The 18,511-nt window shown below is 39.8% G+C and overlaps 2 protein-coding genes across 2 annotated transcripts; one reads left to right on the top strand and one right to left on the bottom strand.

Annotated features, from left to right (window-relative positions):
• The first annotated feature begins 5,211 nt into the window (after positions 1–5,211).
• Positions 5,212–7,020, top strand: LOC106716460 (protein C1orf43 homolog). The gene is made up of 5 exons (XM_014509978.2): positions 5,212–5,393; positions 5,568–5,721; positions 5,803–6,022; positions 6,236–6,395; positions 6,634–7,020. Exons 1-5 carry the CDS (start codon positions 5,235–5,237, stop codon positions 6,736–6,738), a joined length of 798 nt encoding a protein of 265 aa, XP_014365464.1. The 5' UTR covers positions 5,212–5,234; the 3' UTR covers positions 6,739–7,020.
• Positions 7,021–7,385: 365 nt separating this feature from the next.
• LOC106716461 (focadhesin) lies at positions 7,386–18,362 on the bottom strand. The gene is made up of 19 exons (XM_045681436.1): positions 18,013–18,362; positions 17,617–17,820; positions 17,103–17,265; positions 16,498–16,640; positions 15,711–15,862; positions 14,586–15,148; positions 14,177–14,281; positions 13,332–13,453; positions 12,704–12,907; positions 12,022–12,214; positions 11,608–11,701; positions 10,932–11,137; positions 10,606–10,848; positions 10,204–10,473; positions 9,813–10,018; positions 9,619–9,738; positions 9,231–9,423; positions 7,718–7,845; positions 7,386–7,489 (listed from the first exon to the last, which is right to left on the bottom strand). The coding sequence occupies exons 1-19, from the start codon at positions 18,291–18,293 to the stop codon at positions 7,444–7,446; spliced, it is 3,636 nt and encodes a 1,211-aa protein (XP_045537392.1). The 5' UTR covers positions 18,294–18,362; the 3' UTR covers positions 7,386–7,443.
• Between the last annotated feature and the right edge of the window lie 149 nt (positions 18,363–18,511).

Below are 18,511 nucleotides of genomic sequence, written 5' to 3'. Positions count from 1 at the left end.
CAGTAAAAGGAGGTTTGACGCAAATGCTGAAATTTCCTGAAGTAATTTTGAATTCGATTTCGCCATGTTTCCCATTTTGCGACTTTCATATTATCCAATGGTCATACGGCGAATGAAGACATCGTAATGCAAGTTGCACATAATCTGTGAAGAAAACCAAAGATGAAGATTGAGGATTAATCGTCCCTTACATAGTGTAGGGACGTGTGTGACAATTATTTCTTGATCAAGGCGGTCTACTAAGGCATTTCGTATTTTATAAGGGTGGCTCCGCGGTTGTTGCTTGTGTGATAATTGGTAATTAAATATTAAGGTGGCTGTGCATTAGCAGCGCTGACAGTATAGGGGGAAAAAAGAGGTTGCGGGGTACGGGGCTTAGCGCATACTTACGCGTACCGACGCCATTGTACAAGTATCCGTACGCGCTGCGCATACGCATGCCCGTACGCACCCGATTTGACCGATTCAAAGAACATACGATCCAATATTGTCAGAATATTAAAAATAAATTAGACAAATAGGTATTAATTACAAATTTAAGTTATTTTTATAAGTAATTGAGTATCTTTCACATTTTTTAACTTTCAAAAAATCTTTTTGCTCCAAGCCAATTTCGCACTTTAATTTAATTCTTACTAGCTTTTACCCGCGGCTCCGTCCGCGCGGAATAAATAATAGAAAACGGGGTAAAAATTATCCTATGTCCGTTTCCTGGTTCTAAGCTACCTGCCCACCAATTTTCAGTCAAATTGATTCAGCCGTTCTTGAGTTATAAATAGTGTAACTAACACGACTTTCTTTTATATATGTAGATATAGATATCGCTACAAATGAATTAATCTAGGTATATATTGTAATTGGTACCGTTAGGATTAATAATAATAAAACAATAGAAAGGAAAAAAATCGGAGAATTAAAAAAACAATTTCATAAAATTGTACTTTAAATAAGCCGGTTCCGTGTCACAAATTTGGGAGAATGTTTTTTTCTGCTTTTGCAATTAATTTTATTTCCTCCTTAAACGTTCGACTTTCATATACAATTTAGTAAGAGTACTACTTACTACTAGTCCACTAAACTAGTGGTAATCGGCGAGGTGATATCGTTCCGTATGTTCTGCAAGTTTCACTTGTCAAACAATATAATAATGACACAAGAAACAAAAGGGAAACTTTGAAAGTTAGCTTAGAAGTATAGTGGATATTCATGAAACATTTTATTACGAATTACGACACTTTTGCATATTAAATGTTATCAATTGCAAAAGATATTAATTTTAAATAAAGATATAATTTTTACAGAAAAAAAATAATATGCGTAATTTTTTACAATTTTATTATAGCATGGCAACAAAAAGTATAACTTTAAACGTTAACCATTCGTTTCTATATGAATACAAATGTACACGACTTCTAATTATTTGCTTTAACCTTCAAAATTTAAGCGTTAGATCAACTATGAATAAATTTCGTGGCATAGATACCGGTTACATTATTTTTATACTAGAATATGGCATACGTGTCATTTATAATCTTTCCCTAATTAAAAAAAATCCTATCAATACTCTCCTTATTGGAAGACCGTTTTATGGGGAAGAGGACTAGAGTTGGGCTTACAAATAACAATAGAAATCTTTTTAATTGGCACCTATCTGCCGCAACCGTGGTGTTGAAATGTGCACTGAAGGAGTGCCTTTATGTAAATTTTATATGAGATTTAATTTTATTAGAGATTACATTTATACTTCATACAAATTAATAGACCTCAGTACCTAGCAAAGCTAAAGCAGTCACTGATTACTTTCAAACAAATATTATATAAAATATCGAATAAGAAAATACCATATATAAAAGCGGAGTATTGTGTTACATAACAAGCGTGTACTTGTAACACTCAAGGCCGTTGGTTTTAGCGGGAACATGTCAAAATGGAGCGCCGCTAAGTCACAAGATGGTCGACCGCCCCCCGCCGCCCTACGCCCCCGTCGTTAAACACAAGTTCACGAGTACACCGTAATATTGATAAATTACGTTGACAAAGATGTAACTCATTTGTAAACGGACTTTTGTATTTGCAGTATGTTTGATTTTACAACTTTAACGTCTAGAAACATTAGCACATGACCGTTGAAAGGACCGAAGCGTGGTAGAATTATCCCTATAGTTAGATCCCTTGGGCGGATACATGACTTCTACTACCAAGTAAAACCCCTCAAAGTTCTCCCCGCATCACAACGTCACTAACTCAGAGGACCAGGACCTTGTCTTTTTACCTTTTCTTAAATATATGTAAGGTAATTTTTTTTAAATGAAGTCCATCTACTTCTTGCGTCGAGATCCGAATTCGAATCCGTCACTGGACGAAAAAAAAATGTTAAATTCATCAAAGAATGTTTATAATCTTTTCTGGTATATTCTTGCCCGTAATACAAGTATACTAGGATCTAGGACATCGTTATGGGTCTAATGATATTTGATATTTTGCGCTCATTGTACTGCAATGTCTAAAGCTAGATTACATTTAATATTCTTAAACCAGATCTACGTAATGTTTTGTAATGTTGCAATTACTATGTTGAAGCACATCGTGGTCATGATCATAAGCAATACTCATCGGAGGTCTCATATAGCAAAGTAAACACGTCAATTTACGCTTTAATGTTCGAAGCAACTTTATAATGGAAATATAGTTGTCCTTATTCGTCGACGAAACCATTTGTTGTTAGTTGAACAATCGACAGTCCGTATTGGAACGATTTGTCACCGCACGTCGCCGCCATATTGGATATCAGTATGCGTCTCGCGTTTCCCGCCAAAGACGTTCGTTCGTGGCTCGCCCAACGCTCAATAGAAAGAATCATGACGAAGGAATTTGTGTACGACTTGTATGTGCCGTGTATGATATACGATGAATTAATAATAAGGCGTTTCTAGGAACGATAATATTTTAAAATGCGTGCATAGTTTTATGCAGAGCTGGGCATTAACTCGTTAATCCGTTAATCGTTAATTAACGAAGTTAACATTTTGCTTAACGGATTAACTTTTAAGTTAACTTCAAAAAGTGTTAACGCTTTGTTAACTTCCGTTAAACTCAACTTCCGTTAATAAAAGTCCGTTAATCGTTAAATTAGAAACTTGGAGACGTGCTGTTATTTTGTTTAAAATACGTGCCACGCCACGCTCGTAAGTTCAACTATGTTGAGCGACTGTCGGTGACTCGAATGGTGAACGAACGAGTTGATAATTGATATATGTGAAGTTCGCGTGCAACTGTGATGCTTCAGAGCGTCCGGGAAAGACGTGACCAACAGGACAAAATCAAAAGAAGGTTCGAAATAGTATATTTCATTACGAGTATATAAAAGCAAGAGTATGTAATAGCCCACATTCCGAACGCTCTTCGTCCCTACAATACCCTCCAATCCTCCAAAAATTTTCCAAACTCGTGCGTTCTCTTTCCCAACTGTCAAAATAATCAAAATTATTATTATACCATTAAAAAGAAAAAACCAACCACGAAGTTTTTACAAAAATAAATCATTGAAGTTTTTATGATTCATGCAAATATTGCTAAAAAGAAGCTCCTAATTTGTTACATTGTCAGATTTTATGATTTTATTCAATGAATTAGGTTAGGTTTCATTTTATTTGATCTCATTAAATTTCATTTTCATTTCATATCAATAAAATAATCTACTGAAAACTTGGCCATTTGGGCATAGTTCCCTTTGCCTACCCAGAATGGGTGAATAAAACAAAAAAAATCTCTGTTTGTATTCTTTTACGGTTGGCGCCATTTTTCAAACATTTTAGTTAGTTGAGTTTATTGTGTTTTTATTATCCTATTAAATTGCTTCATTTTTTCGCAACTGTATTAAAAATAGTTGTTCAGTGAACGTGCGGAACTGTCATTAGAACTTGTTCCAACTATCAACCCTCACCTTCGGCTGCGCCTCGGCTTGGGTAGACATTTGTCGGAACTCTTTGCAATGACAGGCTTTCCGCACTCGTAATGAAATATACTATAATGCTCTAATACTATGTCTCTTGTCTGTCTCTTGTCTCTAATACTAATGTGTTATAGAATATATAATCAAGTTACTATTTTAAACAAGTGTCGCCACAAAAGTTTGAAATTAGTATGTAAAATTTTGGTATGGTTAACTGTTAACGATTAACTTTAACTTGCGTTAAATTTTCGAGAATTTAACGCTTTAACGATTAACGAAGTTAATTTTTTTATTAACGAATTAACGATTAACGAAGTTAACTTTTCGATTAACTGTGCCCACCTGTGGTTTTATGCATATTGACTGAACCATTGTGCCGCTTGGATTTCATAAAAGTTTTTAATGCTTTAACATAATGAAGAATGTCCAAATACAACAAAGATTTTTTGAAAATAGAAGTAAATTCATCATCATCTTCCTGGACTTATCCCACTCACGTAGGGTTAGCGCAAAAGGTTTTGTAAACCTTAACCTTGGCTTACTTTTTTACGGGCGGCCGCCTAAAAATTAAAGTAATTAATTTAAATTTCATGACAATGTATTTATAACAACACATAATGTGTACCACGTCTACAAATCAAGTTTAAGTTCAGGAAATTAACTGTTTCACCACTATCTGTGCTTTGAAGTCGTTTTTATTAATTTTTTTAGGAAGTTAACACTCCCATTTATATTTGAATGTCACAAACAAACTCAAGACGTTGTCAGGTCCTATGTACTTCTAAGATCTTTGCAAAGTGATCTTCGACGGCATGTCGGTAACACAGAACTGGACCTGTTAGGTGTGCTTGTTAGCTTGATTTGGACATGTTAGCCAGACCCTTCAAATATTTCGCGTAAAACGTGATGAGTAACATCATAGTACTCTCGTTTAATTATAGTAAAGGTGGAAAGAAGTTCATGGAGAGAAAACATCTTAGCTGATCCCCGCAAACAAAATCCTTTTTTTATTAAATCAAAATCGATAAAAGTAAAAGACAAAGAAACAGAAACTTAGATTATTCAGCCAAGCGGATCAACGTTAAGATGAAAAAAAAAAAAACCGGTCGTGGCAGAATATAGGCTAAACCAGTGACAAAAAACCGAAAAACAAACAAAAGCAATCGAATCGATAATACAATGACATTGACAGTTGACAGCTGGAACTGGAAAACAAATTTTTCAATTTAATTCTATTCATTAAAAATATAGTTTTTTTTAATAGTTTATATAAATAAAAAATATGCAGGCCTTTACAAGTATAAGGAATATTATATTTATAATAAGTGGCGGTGTTTTAACGTTTGTGATATTATTTATTTTTGCAAAAAGACAAATTACTAGATTTGCCTTAAGATCACGTAGGGGGCCTCATATACCAATTGGTGCGGATGCGAAAAAGGTGAGTTATTTCATACCAGATACCACTGATATTAAGACAAGAGTAACCACACATTCCTTCCCCATCATAGAAAAATGATTGCTTCAACGGAAATAATACTAAACAAGGGCATGAATGTGTGAAATGTTTGTAAACTATATTTTTTTCTATATTTTTAACGGCTGTTTCTGTCAGAGTTTGAAGAAGGAGATAGAGAGACGCATAGAAGCAGTGCCTCGCATAGTGACAGAGCCTCGTCTCCTGAGCGCTGAGCCCTCACATTACATCCTAGAGCCCCAGCAGCCATACCACTACAGATTCCGAGCTGTCGATGATGTTAAGACCTTAGGTATCTTACACATTTATATTTCATAAACTTAACTTGATAACTGTTGGGTAAGCTAGCATTAATAATTTTTTGTCATTCCAGAAGAAGAGATAGCCCGTCAAGACCCGGGTCTGCGTCGTCGTCCGCGCGAGTCTCTACGCTCATTCCTGCTGTCATCACTGGCAGCTCCACTTGACGGTCGCGGCCAGAAGCTTGTGCACCAATTCTGTGACACATATGAGTGTGCAAGACACCATCCCGCAGAGTTTGGAGATGATGAGTACAGAGCGTATTCAAGACTGCTGTTGAAATTGTTGGACGCGTATGTTGGACACTTGTTTAAGTCATTTAAAATGAATTTGATATGAAAAAATGAAGGCAAATCACTTAGTAAACTTTACAATCATTTTGCTTAAGGTTCTTTAGGCCTAGGTGATATAGCAAGCGAAGTTGGTGGCACTTCGTGTGTTACAGTTTGTAGAGTGTGGGAGTGGTATAAGTTTTGGGAGTATTAACACTAGTGTTGTTTGTTCAGTGCCCGTTTGCTGAAGAGTGTGGGCGCGTGCCGGGGCGGATCGCCGCGCGACAGCCCGCAACGTAGACCGGCGCGGCTGCTGCGACCTGCTGCGCTCTCTGCGCTCCCTGGAGCCAACAAGCTGCCTGCCGTGCTGCACAACCAATACACCGCTCTAGAGGTACCCAAACATACACACACTCTGTATATCTCTTATTCATTTCTAGAATTATTTGAAATGAAATTTGGTTTAAATCCTTTGTTTGAGGGTAGTTTAAAGAGAGAATTAAACATGTTCTTTAAAATTAAGTTACTTGATTTTTTAATTTAAATTGTGACTTATTGTCACTCTCATTGAAGTATAAGTGCCAATTTTAACCTGAGTATGTAGATTACTATAGATTGTAATATTTATCCAGAACATGCCGGTGGAGTCAAAGATGGAAGATGAAATAATTAGAGTGCCAGTTCGGAGCCCCACAGAGCCCGCGGTGAAAGCGCCTGCTGACGAGACTGCCGTGTGAGCCAGGCGCGCCCGCCACGATGCCAAGACTCTTTGACGTGGTGCGGCACATACAGAATAGAAGTAAAAGAGATCTCAAAGAAAGAAACAGAGTGATATAGTGAGGTTTATAAAGTTAACTGTTGTGAGAAGTGAAAGAAAAAAAAAGAAGGACTGTATTGACTTCCAATGGGTTTGTTGTTAAAAATGTGCTTTAAAATATTATCTCAGCTTTTTCAGTGATAATGAGAGAGACATTTGTTTGTGTGGGTATTTATTTAGTAGGATTCAACGGTTATAAAGTGCAAGGAATGTAAAATGACAATTGATAGTGATAAATTATTTATATATTTGTTAGATTTAGGATATACTATATTTGAATTGTCTAATATATTATGTGTAATGTAGATAAATGTCATAACTTGGTAAAAATTAATTTCAAATATTAAAAAAAAGGCAAAAAAAATTGTTAACATTTTTTTTCTTAAGCAATAGAAACTATCATATAAATATAAGTTATAAATATATATAAATGTACTTTTAATATGAAACACATCAGATCTTCACAGCAATACAATCAGTTGTCACCAGAACAATAAAATATACATATATTTCATAGTATACATTCAAATATTATATGAATATATAACAATAGTAGTTAGGTTATATTTTATATGGACTAGAATTACAGGCACAAAGCAAATATTGGTATTTTTCACAATAGTATTCAGTCATCCGCACTAGCAGCCTCCGTGTCCACAAAATGGCTCTCTCTGAAACAATTATCACTGTTTAGAAATGTTCATATCACTCTTTTCTACTTTTTATCTCCACACTTTGTCTATGGCTCGCTCTTCTATCACAAAACCATAGAAATTATAGTTAGTGTAACACACTATGTCACTTATCAATTATTTGATATGAAAGAACTCGTCACAAGAGACATCACAATTTATAAATATATACACTTGAATATAGTTGCAATAAACATGAGAACTCACAATCTCATCCATATCTTGTGTGTGGTGAAGTGCTCTGTGTGCCTGAGAGCGAGCAGCGCGCGCTGGCAACACTGCGCCATCGCCACATCACTGGTGGCCGTCCTCGTGTGAGACATCCACTCCAACATCTAATCATATACAAACTATAAATATAAACTTGTCCGGCTTGAGGTAGTAGAGATATGAGCCGATCCGTGTCCGGCTCGAGGGACTTAGAAAGTACCTGCAACGAACAGCTCGTCCATTGCTCTCTAGTGAGTAGTGCGGCGAGCGCGGCGGGCATTAGAGCGCGGCGTGCGGCTCGGCTGCCGGACACCCGGCTCGCGTCCGGCTCGAGGGACCAACAACGTACCTGCAGAGTGCAGCTCGTCCATTGCTCTCTAGTGAGTAGTGCGGCGAGCGCGGCGGGCATTAGAGCGCGGCGTGCGGCTCGGCTGCCGGACACCCGGCTCGCGTCCGGCTCGAGGGACCAACAACGTACCTGCAGAGTGCAGCTCGTCCATTGCTCTCTAGTGAGTAGTGCGGCGAGCGCGGCGGGCATTAGAGCGCGGCGTGCGGCTCGGCTGCCGGACACCCGGCTCGCGTCCGGCTCGAGGGACCAACAACGTACCTGCAGAGTGCAGCTCGTCCATTGCTCTCTAGTGAGTAGTGCGGCGAGCGCGGCGGGCATTAGAGCGCGGCGTGCGGCTCGGCTGCCGGACACCCGGCTCGCGTCCGGCTCGAGGGACCAACAACGTACCTGCAGCGTGCAGCTCGTCCATTGCTCTCTAGTGAGTAGTGCGGCGAGCGCGGCGGGCATTAGAGCGCGGCGTGCGGCTCGGCTGCCGGACACCCGGCTCGCGTCCGGCTCGAGGGACCAACAACGTACCTGCAGAGTGCAGCTCGTCCATTGCTCTCTAGTGAGTAGTGCGGCGAGCGCGGCGGGCAAGAGAGCGCGGCGTGCGGCTCGGCTGCCGGACACCCGGCTCGCGTCCGGCTCGAGGGACCAACAACGTACCTGCAGAGTGCAGCTCGTCCATTGCTCTCTAGTGAGTAGTGCGGCGAGCGCGGCGGGCATTAGAGCGCGGCGTGCGGCTCGGCTGCCGGACACCCGGCTCGCGTCCGGCTCGAGGGACCAACAACGTACCTGCAGAGTGCAGCTCGTCCATTGCTCTCTAGTGAGTAGTGCGGCGAGCGCGGCGGGCATTAGAGCGCGGCGTGCGGCTCGGCTGCCGGACACCCGGCTCGCGTCCGGCTCGAGGGACCAACAACGTACCTGCAGAGTGCAGCTCGTCCATTGCTCTCTAGTGAGTAGTGCGGCGAGCGCGGCGGGCATTAGAGCGCGGCGTGCGGCTCGGCTGCCGGACACCCGGCTCGCGTCCGGCTCGAGGGACCAACAACGTACCTGCAGAGTGCAGCTCGTCCATTGCTCTCTAGTGAGTAGTGCGGCGAGCGCGGCGGGCATTAGAGCGCGGCGTGCGGCTCGGCTGCCGGACACCCGGCTCGCGTCCGGCTCGAGGGACCAACAACGTACCTGCAGAGTGCAGCTCGTCCATTGCTCTCTAGTGAGTAGTGCGGCGAGCGCGGCGGGCATTAGAGCGCGGCGTGCGGCTCGGCTGCCGGACACCCGGCTCGCGTCCGGCTCGAGGGACCAGGCGCCGCTCAACACTATCACGCTCAGCATGAACACGTCACACAGGTACAGCTTTGCTGATTCATCCTCGGTCCTGACTCACAGAGTTTAACGAACCAATATTATAGATTGCAGAGAAAGATTTCTATGTATTTCAATACTAGCTGTTGCCCGCGACTCTGTCCGCGCGGAATTAAAGAAAAAACTTAATAAGTACCCTATGTGTTATTCTAGACCCATTCATCTAAATATTCGCATTTATAAGTAAGATAATTTGTCAATGGCTCACTCTTTGAAGGCGACCTGCGTGCGCGCCATCAGCTGCAGCAACCAGTCTTTAGTGGTTTCTGCGTCGGGCGGCGCCGCCTGCAGCGCGGGCAACATGCACTGAAGAGAGTACTCCTGTACACTGTAGTCACATGTCATTCATTTAGAGTTCTGCGAGATGTAATATTCGACAGACATATCAAAGGAGGTACTGACGAGATGAGTTGTGCGCAGGCGTCGATGATCTCGTTGAGCCAGAGCAATGGCGCCCGGCAGTCTGCGGCTGCTGCCAGTGCGGCGCGCACGCGACACGCGCGCACCAGCGCACCCGCACTCACCTCCCACCACCCGCTCGGTGACGTCATGCGCTCCAAGTACTTGCTGGACAACAACCCGCAGCACTCCAAGTACGCATCCCACGACTACATGTACATTCAAAATTCAACTATATTATAATACAGTTAAACTTAATCAAGAGTCTTAATTATTCCGACTCGAAGGACCAAATCTCTAAGTTAAAGATTATAACTTTATATTCTTAGTTTTTTTTTAATTGAAAATACTAATAAAAAGAACCTTACATCACACAAATAAGACTATAACTCACCACACTATCCTCAGGTATAACATTAAAGTAGGTCTCTATGATCTGCGAGAGTAAAGTCCTGTTGGCGTCGTGTATCCTGTCACACGCCAGGGCCTCCCGCATGTACCGCAGCTGCTGGATGAAGAGGGGCTCCTCTCCCTCTCTTACCGTCTTCGGCAGAGAGGAGAATGAGTCACCAAGACAACGCTCTATTGGCCCGCGCAGCGCATTTGGCGGCATGCCGCGACATAAGATGTGCAAGTTCTCAAAAACTAACATTATATCGGCTTCCTGTTACAAACAAAAAAACTATATTGTTTGTGATCCCCTGTAGCCTGAACGGCTGAATCGATTTGAACAAGTGAGGTGTCATTCGATTATCATTCTTCTCCTGAGTGTCATAGAGTTCAATTTGTTACTAACATGACATTTCCCCGGCTGCACGGCGAGCAGAAAGTTGTCCAACAGTCGTCGTGCTGAGGGCGAGACGGGCGCCTGTCTCGCGGCCAGCTTGAGGCAGAGCGCGCGCCAGGCGGGGCCGCGGTGCAGCGCCTCGTGCACGAAGCACAGGTCTATGGGGGGCAGGGGCTTCGGGTACTCCAGGGTCAGAGTCTCCAGGATGGCCAGGAGTACCGTGTCCGAGTACTCGAACGAGGGTGATGTGACCTATTTTTTGAAAATAATATGTGAGAAGATGATGGAAGGAGTTTAAAAGTAAATTTGATGAGAAAGGAACTGTGTCGAACTACCTGTTTCCTGAAGCAGTCCATGAGACCTCTGAGCACGCTGCCGGGCACCAGGTGAGTGTAGGAGTGCGGCTCCCCGCGGCCCTCCGTGTTGTACAGCCCGCCGCGGTAGGCGCGCACCTCCGCCCCCACCAGCGCCCTCGCCAGCCGCCGCACGCCCGCCAGCGCGCCCACGCTGCTGCATCTGAACACCTCGCCCCACACCTCGCCTACACAACACGCATTTAACTAAAGTTTCATCTTACTGATGAACTGCAGATCAGCTCACATTCCGAATGTGTGAGAGATCATTGAACCGGCTCGCAGATCACGTCAATTTGTACATGCATTGAGTTATGATCGTTCTCTCTGTGACTCGCAAACTAAAGCGACTCGTAAGTTGAGCGGTGAGCTGCAAATTTAGGTATTAAGCCGCAACTCAACTGTTCAAGTGAGCTGTGAGCTAAACGTTTGAACCGGGTCACTGCTGATCTACACACGACGAGAAAAGATTTGTAGGTTTGTATTGAATAAACTTAAAAATTAATAGGCCGATTTAAAATTTCTTCCTTCCTTACACTGCTACATTACACCTAAATAACATAGGCTACCTTTTTACCTTAACCATATCTTTTATTTTAGAACAAAGATAAATTTCAATCTGGTGGACTACAACGGCCGGAGCAGGAGTCTTACTTACATGGTATATAATCAAGAACCTCCTCCGGTTTCCTCGCAGCATCAGCTGGGGTTTTGCAATACGACGCCGGCAGCCGCACCGTGCTTCTATATATCTACACATATAAATACAAACAAATCACCAAATCTATATATATATATATATATAAAAGAAATTCGTGTTAGTTACACTATTTATAACTCAAGATAGGTCGAACTGATTTAGCTGAAAATTGATGTGGAGGTAGCTTAGAACTAGGAGACGGACATAGGAACTTTTTTATCTTGTGTGCATTTTTTTTTATTCCGCGCGGACGGAGTCGCGGGTAAAAGCTAGTAAACTATATAAAAAGAAAGTATTAACGTGTCAAACTGTTTTATAAACACTTGATATTATTATGTTGGCAGTAGTACTGTTTTACCGACATCAGCTTACCTCTGGTACGTCAGCGAGCTTGAAGTCTTCCAGTTTGAAGGTGGCGAGGGCGTCGCCGGCCGCCTCCGCCAGCGCGGGGTGCTGCGCCTCCGCCAAGTGTCGCCACAACCACCGCGCCGCCTCACTCACCAGCCGGTCGTACTCCGGACTTGACACACGCAGCGCGGGGATCTCCCCCAGCAGCTTACATAAACTGGAAAGAGTAACTCTTAAAATAAATACTCAGGTTCCATATGTTAAAGTTAAAAATGGTGGCTTCGTTATTACTTATTATAATTCTTAATAGTTTCCGATAATTAAACAAGATATTTATTAAAAATCGTTCGTTTGCTGTCATAAAGGGCGACACATTATGTCTTTCCTGTCACTTTTGTGTACATTCTGTGTATAAAACTGATATCAGGTGCCGCGTCTTTCGTCATTTTCTTTAAAATAGTATTAGTATATTATCCTATAGTATACAAGGCTATCTAAATCGGTGGACATAAGTCAAACTAAATTGTGACAAATCACTAGCGCCCTCCTGTCAATATCAACAAATGTCACAAAATCTATGTCTGAATACGTTTTGTATATATTCTGACAGACACAACTGCGACAGTAGCGCCTCTCACATATTCAAACATCTTTGTTTAACGATACAAAGAATGACTTAATATATATGTTGCAATGCACATATTACCTGATCTGCACCTGTGTGCGGGAGTCCCTGGCGAGGCGGGGCTCGAGGGCCCGCCAGGTGCCGGGCGGAGCCAGCGCGGCGCCGCGCCACAGCGCCGCCAGCGCGCTCAGCGACAGCGAAGTGGCCGCAGCACCGCCACGATCTGTACACTTGTTCAGAATTGACGAAATCACCGACACCAGTTCTAGACCGTGACTTGATGCTCTGTAAAACAGAAAATTCACATAATATATAGCAAACAATCTTCAGTTTCTAGAAATGTAATTATTTTTGATGTGAAACATCTATAGGATCACTTGTAAACCGAATTGTTGGCGTGGCGACGCTTGCCGTGGCGACGGGTCGCCACGCAATACTAAGGTATACATATATATATATATATATATATATATATATATATATATATGGGTATATATATATATTTTTTATTTTAATAATATTTAATATTATTTCTTATAATATTAAATATATAATATTTTATGCATATTACTTGTACACACACGATGTTTCACATCTGCCAGGCGTCCCATGACGGCTCACATTTTTTTTTTTATTACTAAAGTTATAATTTTAAAAGATAAATAACATTCGTAACGACATTTTAACAACAATTTTCTTTTCTACTAACCTCAATTCACAGATGCGTTTTACGGCGAGAGCTTTTGCGACGTCGATCTCCCACTTGAGGTCATCAGGTCGGCCTGAGCGCTGCTCCAACAACAACTCTTGTAGATACGGGAAACAACGCACCTACACATAACACCATCACAGAAAGAGACATACAAAGAGAAAAAGGTGAGACAGTAAGAGAAATAAAGCGACATGATAAATCGCGGCATAATTAATATTAAAAAATATATAAATAGTTATTTTCTATATCTTATCATGGCAAACGATCAAGCGGTCACCTGAATTCGCCAAAATGGCGAAACGATCACTGCCCATAGACATTTGTAAATGCGTTGCCTACCTTTATTCGACGAAAGAGGAAATGCACAAAAAGATCTTCTTCATTTTATGCATCCTCATTCCATCAAATCCACTTCCCATTCCCATCCATCCCTTATACGTACAAGTTTTGAAGGGAAAAAGAACTGAAATTAGGGGTAAAAGAACGCTAAATTACGTCCACTTCACTTCTGTATGTAACTCAAGTTTTATTATTTTTAAATTTTTATTTAATACTAGCTTTTACCCGCGACTCCGTCCGCGCGGAATAAAAAATAGAAAACGGGGTAAAAATTATCCTATGTCCGTTTCCTGGTTCTAAGCTACCTGCCCACCAATTTTCAGTCAAATCGATTCAGCCGTTCTTGAGTTATAAATAGTGTAACTAACACGACTTTCTTTTATATATATAGATAATAAAATAACAAAGAAATATGTGTCTAACTTAAGAATTGTCGAAACTGAAAAGTTTTGTTATTCGATTATTTACGTGTGAGTCATTGTGTCAAATATTAAAATATTTACCTGTGTTTCAGCTAGACTTGTATACAACATTATTAGAACAGAAGTTGGCACACCTTTGTTTGTTTTCAATTTATTTAAAATATTAACTATTGTTGGCACATTTTCCTGAAAATGTCGAAAACAAGGAAAAATAAATGACAAATATTATTTAAAGCCGCAAATATCTAAACAAAGCAATGTATCTTACTAATATTATAAATATTAAGATGGATGGATGGATGTTGGAATGTATCTCCGGAACAGCTCAACAATTCTTTATGAAATATGGCAAAGATGTATAACATAGTCTGGAAGAACACATATGCTACTTATTAAGTTGTTTTCTAATGTCGCGCGGACAAAGTCGCGGGCGACAAGCTAGTATTTTTATAATTCAAGTGTCATATTATTGTGGTCGTGTTATACTAACCTTTGTCTTAGCCATTAAAGGTAGACCCCTCAAGCATTCCAGTTTAACATGAGGCCGTGGGTCGTTCGCTATCACGTACATTAAAATAGGCAGTACTGCCACTGACAAATCTTTTTTCACATCAACAAGTTCAATTATGACCCTTATTGCCTTCAACATAACGTCGTCAAATTCTTCTTTCCTCTTTTCAAATATTAAACCAACAAAGAAAGGTAAAATATCTATTTTTAAATTATTATTTGATTTAATTAATAATTCAAACCATTGTATCAATTTTTTAGGGTCATCTCTAACTCTTTCCCATGTTTCAATAACTTTAAACATTTTGTAAAGATGTCCGTCTGTGTATAATAAAGTTTGAAATATTTTATTTGCTTTTAAATTAGGCATATATAAACCACTGTCTTCTTTGTTCCCACTTTGATAGATATCAAGTATACTTGAAGCAACTTTTAAAGCATTTGTTGTTAAATACGAAGGCAGATGGAGCCATTGTAGAGATAACGCAGCAAATGCATTCAAACTTAACGCTGAGTATTCATATTTACTTATTATATTTAGACCTGGAAGGAAATAACTTTAATTTAAAAACAACTTTAAGTTATCTGAGTAAGGTTTAGTTTAAAGAGAGTACATGTGGATGTATGGTGTAACCAGAGTGGATAGGATACGAAATGAGTATATTAGAGGAAGTCTGAAAGTAGCACCGGTAGTGGAAAAATTGAGAAGTAAAAGGTTAGCGTGGTATGGACATGTTATGAGGAGGGAAGAATCGCATGTGGCAAAGAGAACGTTAAGTATGAGTGTGGAGGTACAACGGTAGAGGTAGGCCTAGAAAGAGATGGATGGTTTTCATGAAAGGTGACATGATCAAGAAGGGGGTGACAATGGAGATGTCGGCAGACAGATTGGTTTGGAGGACGAAAACTTGGTGTACCGACCCTACGTAAGTGGGACAAGGTCAAGGAGATTAGTAAGGTTTAGTTTGATATGTTTTTATATCAGTGAAATTCCACCGCTAATATATTATAAAAAATTATATATATACCATTATCTCGACTCTATCTAAGGGAATAAAAGAGATAGTAATATGTATGTTAACAACCTTCAATTAAACACACTCACACAAGTTAAACAATTCATGTAAGTACAGTGCAGAGCTCTGTGTGAGGTTGTCAGCCAAAAGTAGAACAGTGAAACCCGCGACTGTCCGCAGCTCAGGCGCCTCGAGGGCGAAGCACCTCTCTATCAGACTATAACACGCACGAGGGTCACGCCTAAAAGGGGAACATTTTATTTTTATATGCTAAAAGGCAAGAAACATTTTGATAACTGACCTAAAACTGAACAAAATCAATCTCGATACATTATCATAAAGTATTTTTAACTAACTTACTGTTGGTTTCTCAGACCAAAATCTAATATATAAACTTCTCGTGTCGCGGTGTTTATGGTTAAACTCCTCCGAAACGGCTTAACCGATTCTCATGAAATTTTGTGAGCATATTCAGTAGGTCTGAGAATCGGACAACATCTATTTTTCATACCCCCCCCCCCATTTAGTTTTTAACTGCGCGCGGACGGAGTCGCGGGCGACAGCTAGTCGCTTTATAAAATATATCATCATCCCTGTCATCTCTGACGGAACAGACTTAACAATATTCTTTAAACGGATATATGGGTCTCAGAAACCCACGGTTAGTCAACTGTTTATTAATTCACATAAAAAATTAATTAATCTAAACTTGATGATAGATCGATCATAAAACCTTATAACAGTGTTTTAAACTACTGTGTACTATATAATTGAAAAAAAAAAATCGCTTTTCCTCTTTGACAACAGATACAATTAAACATTAATTTCTCGTTTGCATTCAATTAGCATTCACTTAGTGTTAGTAGCACAACTGACCCATGTTTCAGCATTTCATTGGATATCCTGGCAAGCAGTGGCAGCAGTGCCATCACGTAATCACGCCTCTGCTGGTATATGAATGTGTCTGTTACCGCACTATACGCTGCGAATGCCCGCTCCAACATCGCTGGATTGCACATCTATGTACAAATATAAATTAAATTCTAATTATATAAATAACAATATAGATAAAAAATCTTTTTTTTTAATATCAAAAGGTGGCAAACAAGCAAATAACAACCTGAATTCGCCTAAATAATGAGGCAATCGTTGCTCATAGACATCTGCAAATTCAGATGCCCCTTCCTATGTGTCCTCTCTTCCGCCAAATCCACTTTCATTTGTTTTCATTTATGTTTTTTACTTCTATATTTTTTTTGATCTTTGTAATTTTGAATTATTTAATTTATATTATATTTAATTTTAAGAAATTCCTCCCAAGTAGGGTTGGCGACAGGCAGCCGGCCTTAAAAACTTAAGCCAAAACTGTAAGGTTTATAAAACCTTCTGTGTCAACCCTATGTCAGTGGGAAAAGGCCAGGGAGATGATTTTTTTTTATCTAAAAAACCCCTTCACTCTTTATATTATTAAAACCAGTAACCTGTTGACAGGAGACACAGTGAAGTAGAAGTGCTGACTGCGCAGTTGTCTGTTGCAAGCTTAGCAACATTTGCCACGGCCTGATACTTGCACTCTGCCGCTGAGGATTGCACAACAGCCAGAAGAACACGGAACGGAGAAGTTCTAAGCTATTCGATGATATCCTACAAAAAATATAGAAAACAATATAGTTAATATACTCTCTTATAAAATAACATATAGAATTTTTTTTCATAAAAACAGAATTACTTATTAAGAGAAAAAAAAACTATTGTTATTTTATTCTTATAAAATTTTACTACAAAGCATAAGTTTCTTCTGAAGTACAAGTTAGTTGGAACTTCCATTATTCAATTATATAATAAATGGCACTTATTGCCACTCATAAATGTGTTTAAGATTCTCTATACTTTTTACTAAGATTAGCAAGCATTAGCAGTCTAGAAAGCTGCTTATTATACCCATATGTGACCAGGACTATTAGAGTTGCACTTACAAATCTTGATGAGACTTACTTGTACTCAGGGTGTGTGCACAATGCATGCATTTGCGCAAGAACATCATCTTCAGCCTCTTTATTTTTCTCCAGCACAGATATAAGAGGATGCTGCGGAGACTTAAGAGAGAACTGACATTTGTATGGTTGACCAGGGATAAGACGCGATCGTAAGTCGAGAATTAACAGACCAGCCATTGTTGATATTGTTGCAGAGTAGTTGCTTTAAATAGAAAATAAAAAGTAATTAAAACTTAGTTTAACTAAAGATAAGTGCATGATTGATATTTGAGTCCAGTTAACTCTTATGGTGAAGGATAACATCGTGATGCAACCTGGAAATATTTGTGAAGAAATTCAAAGTTAAGTGTGAAGCTAACTAATTTAATTAAAAACCTAATTATGTACAACTTACTGTGCAGTTGAAAGTAAGGTTATAACAGTAGACATAGTATGCCCAATTTCTAACACTCCAAACTCCACCAGAGCTAGTAGACCCTGGTATGCAGTAAGACTGACAAGAGTATTCTCCGAAGAACATTTTTCTCTGAGAAATTTAAGTTCTTCGTTCTCTAACACAAACTTTTGTCTTTCAGCCGGCTGATATTTGGATTTGATCGTGTAAATTAATTTGTCTATGGCATTAACGATTAAAACACTATTGTTGGTTTTTAGTTTATATTCAATTTCATCCATATTCAATCGTTTATATTGTTAAAAAATTAAAAACAGATGTTTTTTTGACACGTAACCTAATTTGATTGACTTCGGCAAATTTGACTCAACAATGTACAGCTGATTTCTGTCAATTGACGTTCGGTTTAATGCATCATAATATCTAAATAAAAACATTTCTGAGACAAGCAATTTTTACAAAATTTCAACCTTAAAAAAATTTCCTATGTGTTCATATA

The sequence above is a fragment of the Papilio machaon genome, chromosome 16, assembly GCF_912999745.1.
Source record: "Papilio machaon chromosome 16, ilPapMach1.1, whole genome shotgun sequence".
Lineage (NCBI taxonomy): Eukaryota > Metazoa > Arthropoda > Insecta > Lepidoptera > Papilionidae > Papilio > Papilio machaon.
Note: the sequence above shows the minus strand (reverse complement) of the source record. Positions and strands in the feature narration are given on the sequence as shown.